Source organism: Anguilla anguilla, chromosome 19 (genome assembly GCF_013347855.1).
Source record: "Anguilla anguilla isolate fAngAng1 chromosome 19, fAngAng1.pri, whole genome shotgun sequence".
Taxonomy (NCBI): domain Eukaryota; kingdom Metazoa; phylum Chordata; class Actinopteri; order Anguilliformes; family Anguillidae; genus Anguilla; species Anguilla anguilla.
The window spans coordinates 10921668-10936474 of record NC_049219.1 but is presented as its reverse complement, the minus strand read 5'-3'; the positions used below and the strand labels follow the sequence as shown (position 1 = coordinate 10936474).

The 14807-nt window shown below is 48.9% G+C and overlaps 1 protein-coding gene across 3 annotated transcripts in view; it reads left to right on the top strand.

Annotated features, from left to right (window-relative positions):
• LOC118219032 (chemokine-like protein TAFA-5) overlaps window positions 1–14807 on the top strand; it is a 70861-nt gene that overhangs the window by 40693 nt on the left and 15361 nt on the right. For all 3 annotated transcript variants that reach the window (XR_004763636.1, XR_004763637.1, XM_035401828.1), the window contains exon 2: window positions 5604–5753. Coding sequence is in view for 1 of the 3 variants with exons in the window: in XM_035401828.1 (XP_035257719.1) it covers window positions 5604–5753 (150 nt within the window). In the remaining 2 variants the exon portion in view is untranslated. The remainder of the gene's footprint in view (window positions 1–5603; window positions 5754–14807) is intronic.

The following is a 14807-nucleotide window of genomic DNA, read 5'->3' as shown; positions in this document are numbered from 1 at the left end:
CAGACCCACAGCACACGCAGAACGCCAACGCAATTAAACAAAAATATAATACAATTAAGCCAGCAATTTCACCGCAGTTTATTACCCTGAAAACTGAGCGAGAGACAGCGAGAGAGAACTTTCAATATGATTAGAATAAATCGTTCTAATCATTGTTAGAAGGTTGTGTGAAGACTGTGCTTTTTTTACACAGTGACTGCAGTTTTTTATGCAGCTGTAATTTCCCGCACGCAGACCATAATAATGCGGCCTGAAAAGAGTCTCTCTCCGCAGTCAGCAGTAATTTAATCCAGCCGAACCCGCGATGGCCAAAGGTTGTTTTCCAAGGTATGAAACGGTATACGGGATGAGACCATGCATAGCCACGTACAGACGCTTGCAGGGTTCTCAGGCCGCGCTGGCTTGTTTGCTGAAGTGCTGTCCTGTGTGTCTGTAAATCTATCCTTTCCCACCCTCATTAATGGGATTTACTGTCGTGCGCTCGGTATGTCCAAATAAACACGTCCGCAGCCGGTTTATTTGCCTGCTCACAAATTTGTGTCCCTTCCAGAGAAGCTACTTTCAAGCTGCATTTACAGTGCAGTACTATGCGCTGCTCTTGTAGCGATCTGGTCGGGCCAAGTTTGAATATGTCCAACAATTAATTGCCCCCCCGGGTCAGAGCCACGACCGGCGGTTTCTAACTCGTAACCGTAAACGTGTCATCCTGGAAAAGTCCGCCAATAAAACTGCATCCATTCCGCTTTGCACCATTTGGTCACCGCATTAAGTTTTACAGGCATATTCTCTATACTACTAGGCGCTCACGTGTGGGAGTATACATGTGTATTACCGGCATAGCTAGTAGTCCCTCGTGAGGTTATATAGATTTGTATTCATGTCCCTGTATTCCTTGGTGCCTTGTGTGTGAGGATTGTTAAGACGGACACGTTTTAATTATCCGTGCTCACAACTCTATAATCAGTAGAGATGTTTACCCTACAGGTGTGCTGTATTGTGTCAGCGTGAGTGAGGATGTGTGTTACTGTGTCAGTGTGAGTGAGGATGTGTGTTACTGTGTCAGTGTGAGTGAGGATGTGTGTTACTGCGTCAGCGTGAGTGAGGATGTGTGTTACTGTGTCAGTGTGAGTGAGGATGTGTGTTACTGTGTCAGTGTGAGTGAGGATGTGTGTTACTGTGTCAGTGTGAGTGAGGATGTGTGTTACTGCGTCAGTGTGTGTGAGGATGTGTGTTACTGCGTCAGTGTGTGTGAGGATGTGTGTTACTGTGTCAGTGTGAGTGAGGATGTGTGTTACTGTGTCAGCGTGAGTGAGGATGTGTGTTACTGTGTCAGTGTGAGTGAGGATGTGTGTTACTGCGTCAGTGTGTGTGAGGATGTGTGTTACTGCGTCAGTGTGAGTGAGGATGTGTGTTACTGCGTCAGTGTGAGTGAGGATGTGTGTTACTGTGTCAGTGTGTGTGAGGATGTGTGTTACTGTGTCAGTGTGTGTGAGGATGTGTGTTACTGCGTCAGTGTGTGTGAGGATGTGTGTTACTGTGTCAGTGTGAGTGAGGATGTGTGTTACTGTGTCAGCGTGAGTGAGGATGTGTGTTACTGTGTCAGTGTGAGTGAGGATGTGTGTTACTGTGTCAGTGTGTGTGAGGATGTGTGTTACTGCGTCAGTGTGTGTGAGGATGTGTGTTACTGTGTCAGTGTGTGTGAGGATGTGTGTTACTGCGTCAGTGTGAGTGAGGATGTGTGTTACTGTGTCAGTGTGTGTGAGGATGTGTGTTACTGCGTCAGTGTGTGTGAGGATGTGTGTTACTGTGTCAGTGTGTGTGAGGATGTGTGTTACTGCGTCAGTGTGTGTGAGGATGTGTGTTACTGTGTCAGTGTGAGTGAGGATGTGTGTTACTGTGTCAGCGTGAGTGAGGATGTGTGTTACTGTGTCAGTGTGTGTGAGGATGTGTGTTACTGCGTCAGTGTGTGTGAGGATGTGTGTTACTGCGTCAGTGTGTGTGAGGATGTGTGTTACTGTGTCAGTGTGTGTGAGGATGTGTGTTACTGCGTCAGTGTGAGTGAGGATGTGTGTTACTGCGTCAGTGTGTGTGAGGATGTGTGTTACTGTGTCAGTGTGAGTGAGGATGTGTGTTACTGTGTCAGTGTGAGTGAGGATGTGTGTTACTGTGTCAGCGTGAGTGAGGATGTGTGTTACTGTGTCAGTGTGTGTGTGTGTGTGCATTCAGTAAACTTTGTGTCGTCCCAACACTTAAAAGCCAGTTTCGCGGGGAAACTCCCAAAAATGTGCAGGGTAAGTACTGTCCTCCAACCAGCACTGTTACAGCCAAAAAAGAAGGTACCACGTCTGAAAATACCGTTCTGAGGCAGTACTCTCTGTTAGTGATGTTGAGCAAGCCTTAACACATTTAGTATTCTTTTCTCTTTTGTCTTGGTGCCCAAAGAAGAGACTATTCCAAAAAAACAGAAAACGCCATGCCTCCTGTACAGCAAGTTAAACCAACAGCACGGCATTAAATTTCAAACTGTGGCAATGATCCTGGTTCGACAGAATTCAACTCTGATGATGTCATTACATCATGACTCATGAGTCACGTTAGGCCAAAAAGAAGAAGGAAAAAAACAACAACGTTGGCTTCAGAAATGACCTCCTGACTCTACAAACTGCAGAGTGCAGAATTGAGCCAGCTCACGCTGTGTCTGACCTCACACCCCCATAAACCGGACCCCACGAGGAGCATTACAGAATGACCCTGAACTCCCCCCTGTAATACAACCTGGCTGTGTAGAAAGGACGATGTGTAACACAAGCCAATAAAGCCAGGAGGAGTGCGTGTCTGCAAAGCAAATAACAGTTATCCCATAACCCAGAGAGTGTGATAGAGAGAGAGAGAGAGAGAGGGGGGGGGAAAGAGAGAGAGAGAGAAAGAGAGAGAGAGAGAGACTAGCACAAACCGGACTTGTGATAACAGCGGCCGCAGATTTTAGGGAACATTTCTTTTTCACCACTCCAGCAGGTACGGCGCGCTGAGGCACACACCTTTGGCTTTAATTTGCACACAATAAACACATTAGTAACGTGGAATATTTCAAAGGTGCTCACGTGCGAAATGAGAGAGAGAGAGAGGGAGAAACAGAGAGAGAGAGGGAGAGACAGAGAGGGGGGGGAGAGGGAGAGAGAGAGAGAGCAGTCTGCAGACTCTGCAGAAGACTACAAAAATATTCTGCCAGCGCTGCAGGGTATGTGAGGAATTATCATCCGACGGCCCTGAGACAGATACAGTGGCACTGAGAATGGGGGGGGGAGTGGGGAGACACAAAAATAAAGCACTAATCTTTTCCCAAGTCATGACTGGGGTGGGGAGAAGGGGGGGGGGGGGGGGGGGATTAACCGACCGGTGAGACAGTAAGACCGAGGGTAAAGCATTCGGCTGGACGCTGAAAGAGTCTGTAAAATCAGCCGCACCAGGGGGCGGCGGGGTCTGGATCCCCTTCACACCTGCCTGACCTTCCTCACAGCAGGCCACTCATTTGCTGGGGAGACTCTGAGAATCTCATTCTGTTATTCTTATTGGATATGCACGCCTACGGAGAAAAAGGGGAGATAAATTATTGATGGGTTTTTTTTGTTTTTTTTTCTTCCGGTGAGCATCCACGCGCGCGGTTCCTCGCCCTTCAAACGACCTCGGCCCGCCGAGGTGCAAGCCAAGCGAAAAATCACCGCGCGCTTGCTTCTTCCGAGGGGCTGTGCGTTCCTTTATGAAGTGGACTCAGCAGAGCACAGCTGGCTCCTAGCTTCCAGCGGAGTGTGTGTGCGTGTGTGTGTGTGTGCGCGTGTGAGTGTGTGTGTGTGTGTGTGTGTGTGTGTGTGTGTGCGTCTCCGGAGGAAAATCGCAGCGGTGTGCTCGACAGATCAAACACTCAACCTACAGAGGAACTGATTGGCTCTGGAAGTTGGGGCGTAAACAAACAAGATGCTTTTCTTGGGTGGCACACGTCTGCTCTTTTCATTACGCCCAGCCTGACCTCCATGGTGCAGCACCTCCTCCCCTCGCACAGCTGAATGTTTACGCAGGTAATTCAGGTGAAGTACCTGTGCTGGAGTGAGTAACAGAAGCACCCTCACAGGGGTCTGAACTCGGCAGCCCGGATGCGTACGAGCCTAAATTTCAGGCTTTCTTTAGTGCCTGGAGTGAGAGAGCGGAACGAGTGAGAGAATGGATGGGAGGAAGGACTTGGGATAGGCAGGGACGGTGCAGATGGTTGGATCTGTAGTCCCACAGGCTGCTGAGGGCACTGATAAAAACACCATATCCCAGATAAAGGGGGTGAGCGCTCAGCCGGCTGCTGATTGGTTACAGAGAACCACCGATGCTCCGCCCAAGCCAAGCTGTGCGTTCACCCAAAGACGTGTGCTGCTCAAGCGTGCCACACCTCCAGGTACACTAACACTCCATCACAGGTACACACTAACACCACCACAGGTACACACTAACACTTCACTAAGGTGCGCTCCAACAGGTGGAAGATGCTTGAGGTTGCACAGGCTTGCACATATTGCTGGCCATGTAAAATTGGGAGAAAAGTAGTAAACACCAGGCAGTTCAGAACAGGGACAGATCGATGTATCTACAGTACATGTTTCTGAGAACAGGTACATTAGCTAATACATACAGGAAATATGGGAAGAGCATCCATCATACAACATGCGCGCACATAACAACAACATTATGAAAATTATACCTAATGCATACGAACTGCGCTCCATTACTGTAAATGCAGCTTTGCCAGAAAGTTAATTAACTTCACCCAGCTTCTGTGCATTAAAGGCCAGGCTAAATGACAGCCCCCCCCCCCCCCCATGCACTCTCTATAAAGGAGGGCCAGGGACCACTCCCTCACTCACAGGGATAGGGTCATTAGTGAGCATGGTGGGGTCAAAGGTCAAGGGTCAATGGTGCCCCTGATTAAATGCCCCCAGCTGCAGCGTTCATTTGCGATGAAAAACTTTCATGCTAAATGCAACACATACACAGCATTGTTTTAAAATAAAATAAAATACAAAAAAAACCTCACAGGAATATCCTTTAAGTACAAGACAAGCGGAAGGACTCGGCTGATTTATGGGATCTGAAAGTACAATTTGACCCGTGTGTCCCGTGGGATGTTCCTGCAGGGGAAACCCTTGGGAAGCTAGGACATTCTTCCACCAGCCAAATGCCACTGGGAGATTCAGTTGTTTTCCCCTTGGATTTAGCGAGCTAGCTCAGGGTGCTGGTGGTCTGCGGTCAACGACTCTCTTTGACGTACAGTATGGAAATAACAGAAGTGCATTTCCTTTCCTGAGTGATTTCACAGCATGTCCTGACCCGTGACGGATTCCTGCTATGACATCATTTCCTTTTACAGCTGTTCTTGACCAGAGACTAGGCTCTTATATTCACACTTTTGACTCTGCCATCTCCTGATTTAGGAACATTCTCCCCTGTCTTACTTTCCGGTCCTTATGTGGATGCATTTAGCTCATTAAAAAAAATAAAAATAAAATAATAATAATAAATTGCAGCCTCTGACATCACTTCCTGTTTGTGACGGGCACTTCCAGGTCAGCTGGCAGCGGGGACGTGTGAGATCGTCACGCTGGACCGGGACAGCAGCCAGCCGCGGCGGACCATCGCGCGGCAGACAGCGCGCTGCGCGTGTAAGAGGGGCCAGATCGCCGGGACAACGAGGGCCAGGCCGGCCTGTGTGGACGGTAAGAGCCCAGCTCCGCCCCCCCCCCCCCCCCTCCTCCTTTCACTGACAGGCCATGAGACGCAACCTACTGTCCCAAAACACAGCACAGAGATTAGGTAAACACCAAAACAACTACATGCCGTTGGTCCATCAGCAATTACGTCAACTCAGGAGTGAGTGGAATATGCATCTATCCTGCTGATGCACTGACAGAAGTCTGCAGTCTAGGTATTGGCTCAGCTGATTTGGAGTGGGGAAAATAAATCTGTCAATCACTGCGGCTGGCCACGGGCGGTTCCAATTAAGCTCTGCAGACCCGATGGAAGCCTGCCCTGTATTTTGGGAGAGGGGTCGGCCCGGCCCTAGGCAGTGGCGCGGCCTCACACCCGTCCTGTTCTGTTTACATCACGGCGTCATTCGCTCCAGAGTCCCTTACAGGGCCGGCTATTATATTATATACCCAAGGATCTTTAGCTAATTTCCTTTGTATCGGTTTGCTGATACAAGGAGATTTACCAGGAGACGCTGGATATCTCCCGGGCCCCTGGGCTGCTGGCGAACAGGGGCGAACGGCCGTCCAACAGCGTGCGACGACAAAACCGCAGCGGGTCTTTCATTTCTCTATTGCACGAGGCGGTCGATAAACGTTTGGACACGGTGTGACGGTGCGGAGTGTCGTTCAACAGACCAGAAAACCGAAATGAAATTTCAATCCTTCACAGTCCTCTGAGTCCTAAATGTCTCAGACCCCCCCCCCCCCCGCCCCCCCCCTCCTCCAGACGACACGGTGTCGCCTCTCTCCGCCAGACGACGGCACGACCGTTTTGAAACAATAATCCACGCCCGTGGGCTCTGACCTCACGGCGGCCGCGGCGAGAGGATTACAGGGGAAGGGGCGATGGCGGTAATCTAGCGTGTAACGTTCTCATAAGCCTTCGGGTGGGAGGGAGGGAGGGGGGAAAAGAAAAAAAAAAAAAACGCTTCCCAGAGATAAGGCCACAGAATGCGTCTGGTATTTATGCGATTTAGGATTTAGGGTTTTCTGCATCACGCCCAAAATTTTTGTCGCCCGCAAAGGAGGAAAAAGGTCTGGGGCTGTAGTACAGATAAGGAGAAGTGGCATTCATTCATACAAACAAATAAATAAATAAATAAATAAATAAATAAATAAAACCCTTAAGGACAAAGCCCCACATCACCGCACCCCCGCCCCCAACGCAAAATAACTATTACTCCCTGAGGTTGACTCTTCTAAGAATTGCAACTCTTTCTTTTGTTCAGATACAGATAATCCCTCATCTGCAAATTCTTGTTCTTTTGGCTGTTTCATTGGGGGGTGGAATGTGACAGGGTGCTGATACTGGTTTCGAATAAGGGGAGTTGGGGACGCTATTGTGAGGCAATCTTGAGTGCGAGAATAGCCATGCTTATTAACGGGCCTCGCTGCACTTCCTCCCTCACTCAACATCCACCCCCTCACTTCCTTCATTAAAAACCATCTTCTGAAGGGTATAAAATAGAGAACTACTCAGGTAATGTCAACCACAGCTCATACTAGGCTACCTCTACATATTATTCTGCAGCACCAACAGTCTGAAAAAAAACTGTTGACACTCAGAATGAAGACACATCTAATAGCTCAATTTTCCAAAGGTAAACTTGTTTCCATATTTCTTCATTTACTTCTGCAACTGGCAAACTCATAAAATTGCAAGAAAATTCAAAGGACATCTTACTGCGCCATAGTACATTAACAACCATCAGTATGTTGATATATATAGTAGGCTAATGCTGCTTTTTGCAAAGCTATTTTCCAGTACTTATGCACTTTTCTTTCTTTCTGGGCTGTTGTGGATAAATGTGTCTGTCTTTGAAATCATCTGGAATTACGTAAAAAGCGTACATTATTAGTTGCAGTCGTGAGACTAAAATACAGATCTTATAACGGGATGTACATGGACTTAAGAAAGAGAGAGAGGGGAAGTTAAGACTGATTGTTAAAAAAAAAGAATCGATAGAACAGGTGAATAAAACACCCTACCCAGGCACCCTCTTGATGGGGGGCTATTCAACAGAAGCTAAAACGCAGCCGATTCTATGAAAGCCATCGTATTTCCTGCGTATCGAACACTTTTGGTTATTCCTATTCACCTGCATGGCTTGCCGGCTACCAATCCGCGAAGGGTTCTCAAAGAGCAGGAAATTGGTCGTTGCGGAATTGCCACATCGCGGCTATAGCCCGGCGCTGCTTCTCCCTGGGATATTGTTGGGAAAATATTGGACAAGCCAATTGCCTTTCCACGCTACCCAGCTGCACAAACGCTGCACAATGGAAAAAATAAATAAATAAATAAATAGAAAAATCACTCAAGGATTGATGTGGAATTTGCTTTTCGAAATGAGTGCCATGTTGTTTCACCGGGGGAAATTCTTTCCAAAGCAGCTCTGGGATACCGGACAAGAAAAATGTTGAGCATTTTCTCTGTGGGGGCAGAGAAACCATAACAAAACAGGACAATAAAAGGGCTTTTACTTTGACACGACGAGAACGCTGCGTTTCATTTCTCACTTTGTCCTTCGGTGCCGTTTGAACGGAACGTAGTGGGGTCGAGTGAGTAAAATTACAAATCGTACACGTATGAAGTAGGTAATTGGGTCTCCTCCGCCTGGGTGCCTGCAGCGTTGCATTCTGGGAAGGGCGCAGCTGTTGTAGACTTGAGAAAGGTACTTAATCCTAATTACTTCGGTAAAACACACAGCTGAACAAATGGCGAACACGTAAAATGGCGGCTATTAAAAATAGCCACGGACAAGGGGTGCACGCTAAAGCAAATGCACCACGTAAAAAAATAGAAATAAAAAATAAAAAACTGCGCGTGACATATTCATGAACGGCCAGATGTGATCTTAATGCCTCACGCAGAAACTTGCGTATGGAGGTGTTTTAAGGGCCCGCGGGCTGAAGGGGGGGTGGCCAGGTAACGAATGGCACCATCAGCGCAGGTGATAAATCAGAGGCCACGCTTCGCAAAGCAGCGGGGCGCGGAGTGATACAGTGTGCCCAGGTGTTCCGAGGGTTCCGAACGCCTGATGTCACTGACGCTGGTGATGTCACAATGGACAGAACCAGTGTCACTGACACTGGTGATGTCACAATGGACAGAACCCTGCCTCGCTTGCAATTAATTCATAATGCAGTGCAAAGTAGGTGACAATTCCTGCAGGTCTGTTCTAATTTTTATTCCCACCCAGACTTACGGCGGATGGCTGTGCACCAAAGGGAGAGCAGCTGAGCCGTGCCAGCCGCGAAAATAACGTCCCCTGTGATGGACGCTCTTAGCGCGTGCGGGAATCTGTGGAATGGATCCACACATATCCATTCACACACGTCTGAAGGCCTCTCTCTGTCATAATGAGAAAGCGCTTTTCTATGCGCCGTCAGACGGGCCAATGGGGAAGCGCTCTCTCATGGTGACAGAGCACTCGAGACGCGATTGAGATCTCTAAGGGAACCTTGGCTGGGCTGTTATCGGCAAAAAATGATAAGCGGCTTACTTTTAGGGTTATCCTCTGACATAACGGCAATGTCGTTTAAAATAGAAGGCAACTTTTCAATCCCGGGAATAAGTTCTCAAAAAGCTGGTTCACTCTTCCTATTCTAGTCATGAACCGGAGCTCTAGCCCGTGGGGTTCTGAATAATCTTTGAGTGAAGAATCATTTACACAAAGACTAATGCAAGCTTTTTTTTTAAAAAAAAGATACAAGTTTCTAAGGAGGCTGAAGATAGCGGCTTTCTTTTTCTCTAGAAGATATCTAGCGACGGTACCCTCTCGAGGGGAAGGTGTCGGCTGGGATGTGGTCGCTCTGAAGCACACGGCACAGCACTGTCCTGGACGAGGCTGATTAATGAGCACAAGTTGCGTCCCAACAAACGCGTTCCCCGGGGTTTCGCGGGGGGGGGGGGGGGGGGGCGGAGATTAACAGAGGGGTAGGCGGGGCATACTATGGAACCCCCCCCCCCCCAATGGGGTCCTCTCAATGGCCCCTGTGCCTAAAAAAACCGATGGGCGGACTTGGTGACCCAGTCAAACCCAGTTGGTGGCCAAACCCAGTCAAACAGCATGAGACGAATGTGGCCAGTAAAATGATTATTAGCGGGCAAGACGCGCGAGAGGAATGTACCCAGACAGAGGAAAAGACGGTCCGCCGCTCGGCTTCTCTCTCTGTCTCTGTCGTTAGCGTGTGAGGTCACGCTCGGCACTTCGCTGTCACCTTTTGCCAGATATTATGCGGGTAAGCTCAGAGAGAGCCGGCCTGCCGGAGTATCTGATATTTTCTCAGGCTCGCCGGCGTTGCGGTTAGCCTGCTGTGAAAATGGCAGCTTGTTCGCCCCCGGGTCAGCTGCGCTGTGGAATTGCATTTTTAGAAGATTAAAATACAAAACAGAGGGGGTGTGTGAATGGCAGTTTAAGGCTGTGTTGTGTAAACACTATAGTATCACTGGAAAGCAATATGTGGTGGTTTCGGAGAGAAAAAAGAATTAGCGTTTCCATTGGACAACGGAGAGGTTGCCGTTCCAACATTCTGTTTCTGACAGCGCTTTCGGGCGGACTACGAGCTGTCATTTGACAAGATTTTCTAAATCGTGGACTTACAAACGAGGGAGTTGGCAAGGCAGGCTGGGTATTGCTCGGTTTGCACAATGACGGTTATTGCTGAAGGATTCAAAACCTCGCCCTCTCTCAGAGTTCTGTGCGCGGGGTACAGAGGCCGGGCGGTTTCCCTGTGCAAAGGAGAGCGTTTTTACCGCTCGTCCTTCAGAGCCTGAGAGCAGAGGGGAGAAGCAGAGGCTTCGCTGCTGAGAGGGAGAGAGGCTTTCAGAGCATTCATTTCTGGAACTGCAGGCAAAAAACCGGCAGTATTATTACGCGCTTTATAGTGTGAAATCTTATCTGCTTTCAGGGAGCAAATTAAGGGCCCCCGATGCAAGATGGTGGGCGGGTGGGTGCAGTGGCGGGGGTGGGGGGGGGTTCACTCTGCAGTTATAATACTGAGGCTTTGCCATCCGACCGTAACCGGCATATAAAACTCCGCTTCCAAAAACCAATTGGAGATCTTCAGCGGAGGGTTTTACATATTATCGCATAGAACAGGACAATAAACCGGTTCAATCGCAGTCGGTAGGATGAAAGGTTTTTCCCTTCTTTTTTTTTACGACAAAATCGTTTTGTTTTTTTTTTTCGTTTGTCTAGGGAGTGTCCCAGCCTAATGTTCCATGTTCTAGCTGGCTGGTGAGGGGGGGGGGGGCTTTTTTTTTTTTAGGGTAAAGGACACAAAAGAAAAACCAGCAGCCGCAGTAGTTTAATCTGCTTAATTCTGACCGTTCTTCAGGCACGCCAGGCCAAGCCAACGCCACAAGGGTTCGTACAGCAGCCCTGAGAATAATTACCATTTCTTGGAGAAAGATGATGAGTTTTCTTTCCACAGACTGAATGATAATCTGCCGGACCTTTCGCAACAAATGGGAAATTAATGGGGTGCTCTGTGAAGCAGATGAAGGAGGGCCTCTGCACGGTTAGTTATACATCTACTGCGTTTTCCACTGAGTGGTTAAGCCAGGCTTGTTGAACTCTGGTTCCAGATGACTCACAGTGTAATATGCAAATGGCTCGCAGTTCCACCGTGCCCTTGGATTAATACAGTGTAAACAAGGGGCTTTCAAAAGTCTAAAGTCTCTCCCTCCTGCACTTCCTCTCCCCCTTCTCTCTTCCCCCTGACTTCCTCAACCCCCCTCCCCCAACTTCCCCTCTTCCCCCTCTCTCTCACCCTTTTCTCTCCCCCCCCCGCCCCCACTTCCTCAACCCCCCATCCCCCCACTTTCTCCCCCCACTTCCTCTCCCCCCTCTCTTGCCCCCACTTTCTTAATCCCCTCTCTCCCCACTGTTTCTCCCCTCACTCCGCTCACTTCCTCCCCACCCTCGTCCCACCCCACTTCCTCTCCCCCCTCTCCATCCCCCAGCCCTACAAACGCGAATGTCTGTGACTGAGTTATGAAGTTACACCATTCATCGGCTGAGTTATGAAGTTACGCCATTGGTCGGCCGGATCATGTGTGTTAGGTCCAGCCTCATACTAGGTTTAAAAAAGTGCACCTCGCAGCAGTGCTTGGTGAGGGGGGCGGTTGTGCTGGTTTTTCGCCGCTCTGTATCGTCTGTATCGCTTTCGCCCGCGTTACATCAGCAGAGGTTCGCTCCGCAGAGCTCTGGGCCGCTCTCCTCAGTTACTCACCAGTGCACTGCGGCCCCTCGGAGCGCAGACTCTCTCCTCTCATTGCCCTTCCCGCAAAAATATTTTTCGATGCGCGCATTTCCCTCGGCAGCAAAAGCGGTAAGGATTTTTTTTTTAAAACAGGGGTGATAGTTTTCTGTTGTTTTTTTTCCCCTCTCTCGTTACAGACAGATTGTATGTCACATCCCTTCCCTGCAGGTGTTTACCTTTATTAAAAAAGGTTCCCCCAGGAGCCGCTAGTGGCTTGTCCCGTTAAGGCACTGCTCGAGTGATCGAACGGGGCCCCACAGCCGGGTACCGAAACCCGGAACCGGCCCTGGCCCTGGCGTCGACCGTGGCCAGCAGCACCGCGGGACGGCCCACGAACTGGCGCCGGCGCCGCCCGGGGACGCGGCCACTAAAGCCGCCCGGGGACGAGCGATGACACGCAAACTGAGAAACGCACTGAAGAGGCGCACCTACAGTTTTATCTGTGCATTATGTCATGTGCACTCTGATGTAGGCTGGATGGCAGCCAAGTAGGGAGGGAAAAAAAAAACAATAACATGAAAAAAGCAGCGGCTTAGTCAAACTCCACGCGGCTCAGCGCAACGTGAGCAATCCCCAGAGAGCCGCCGCCCTGACCTTTGGAATTGATCTGAGTCGATTCTCAAATGTCAGCACCGGCGCCCCAGCAGTCAGTGACTACAGATGTGAGCCTGTTAGCTTGTTACAGGTTGAGCTGACTACAGATGTGAGCCTGTTAGCTTGTTACAGGTTGAGCTGACTACAGATGTGAGCCTGTTAGCTTGTTACAGCTTGAGCTGACTACAGATGTGAGCCTGTTAGCTTGCTATACATTGAGCTGACTACAGATGTGAGCCTGTTAGCTTGTTACAGGTTGAGCTGACTACAGATGTGAGCCTGTTAGCTTGTTACAGCTTGAGCTGACTACAGATGTGAGCCTGTTAGCTTGCTATACATTGAGCTGACTACAGATGTGAGCCTGTTAGCTTGTTACAGATTGAGCTGACTACAGATGTGAGCCTGTTAGCTTGTTACAGGTTGAGCTGACTACAGATGTGAGCCTGTTAGCTTGCTATACATTGAGCTGACTACAGATGTGAGCCTGTTAGCTTGTTACAGGTTGAGCTGACTACAGATGTGAGCCTGTTAGCTTGTTACAGGTTGAGCTGACTACAGATGTGAGCCTGTTAGCTTGTTACAGGTTGAGCTGACTACAGATGTGAGCCTGTTAGCTTGTTACAGGTTGAGCTGACTACAGATGTGAGCCTGTTAGCTTGTTACAGGTTGAGCTGACTACAGATGTGAGCCTGTTAGCTTGCTATACATTGAGCTGACTACAGATGTGAGCCTGTTAGCTTGTTACAGGTTGAGCTGACTACAGATGTGAGCCTGTTAGCTTGTTACAGGTTGAGCTGACTACAGATGTGAGCCTGTTAGCTTGTTACAGGTTGAGCTGACTACAGATGTGAGCCTGTTAGCTTGTTACAGGTTGAGCTGACTACAGATGTGAGCCTGTTAGCTTGTTACAGGTTGAGCTGACTACAGATGTGAGCCTGTTAGCTTGTTACAGGTTGAGCTGACTACAGATGTGAGCCTGTTAGCTTGTTATATGTCGAGAGTCGGGGCTGCACTTATATATATGCATTATGTATTTTTATAACATTTCTCATGTCTGAAAATCATTTAACAGCATTTCCCTAGCAGCACAAAGTATATTACTGTACACATGCACCTGTACGTAGCCGTACAACACATACCGACTTCTACAACGCCGTTAAAAATGAAATTTAAAATATCAGAATTCGTTCCAATTCTGAAACAAGTCCCGCGTTTTCCCCGCTCTGCGAGCACAGGCGCTCAGATTAATGCGGCTTTAACTTTTAGCTCCGTCACACGGCAGAATAAACCCAGAAAGACCCGGCCGAAAGACCAGCGTGCGCGAAGAACAATAACTATATTGAAAGTGACAAGACAGGAAGCCAGTGACATTAAAACTAATCGCAACAAGAGTGCGAGTTTGGTTTCGCTCATAAGCTGTAAGTTATTTTAAGCTGTAAGGCCTTTCCCATGATTAGGAATGGAGGTTTTTGGTACACACAGTGACGGAAAGCACTCAGGCACTCAGCTTGGGTTCTGCGCTTTTAAAAGAGCCACAGAAAAGTTGAACTCAGCATTTCTAAATAAGGGCTGCATTTTTACAGCAGTAACCGTCATGCCTGATCTGAATATCCGGACAACGTCAGCACTGGGGTGTTTGAAGCTTTGTGTGTGTGTGTGTGTGTGTATGGGGGCTTATGCGTGTGTGTAATCCTTCCCCTATGAAAGAGCCCGGCTCATTTATTGTCTCAATAAAGCCTTTCTGCCAGAACTGGAGCTGGTCATCAGTTAGACCCACTTTAACTGGGTCAAGACCACGGGGGCCGAGAAAACAGGAAAGTAGCCCTCTGCCTGAAGAACATGGAAGGAGTGTGCACCTGGGGATCAGTGCACCTGGATCAGTGTACCTGGATCAGTGCTCCTGAGATCAGTGCACCTGGGGATCAGTGCACCTGAGATCAGTGCACCTGGATCAGTGCTCCTGAAATCAGTGCACCCGGGGATCAGTGCACTTGGGATCAGTGCTCCTGAGATCAGTGCTCCTGAGATCAGTGCTCCTGATCAGTGCACCTGGGGATCAGTGCACCTGGGATCAGCTCACACTTAAAGGAGATGTGAGGTACTACAGACCTTGTGTCAGGCATGGCAAGACTGTCAAACCCTCTACATTTCACACCTAAA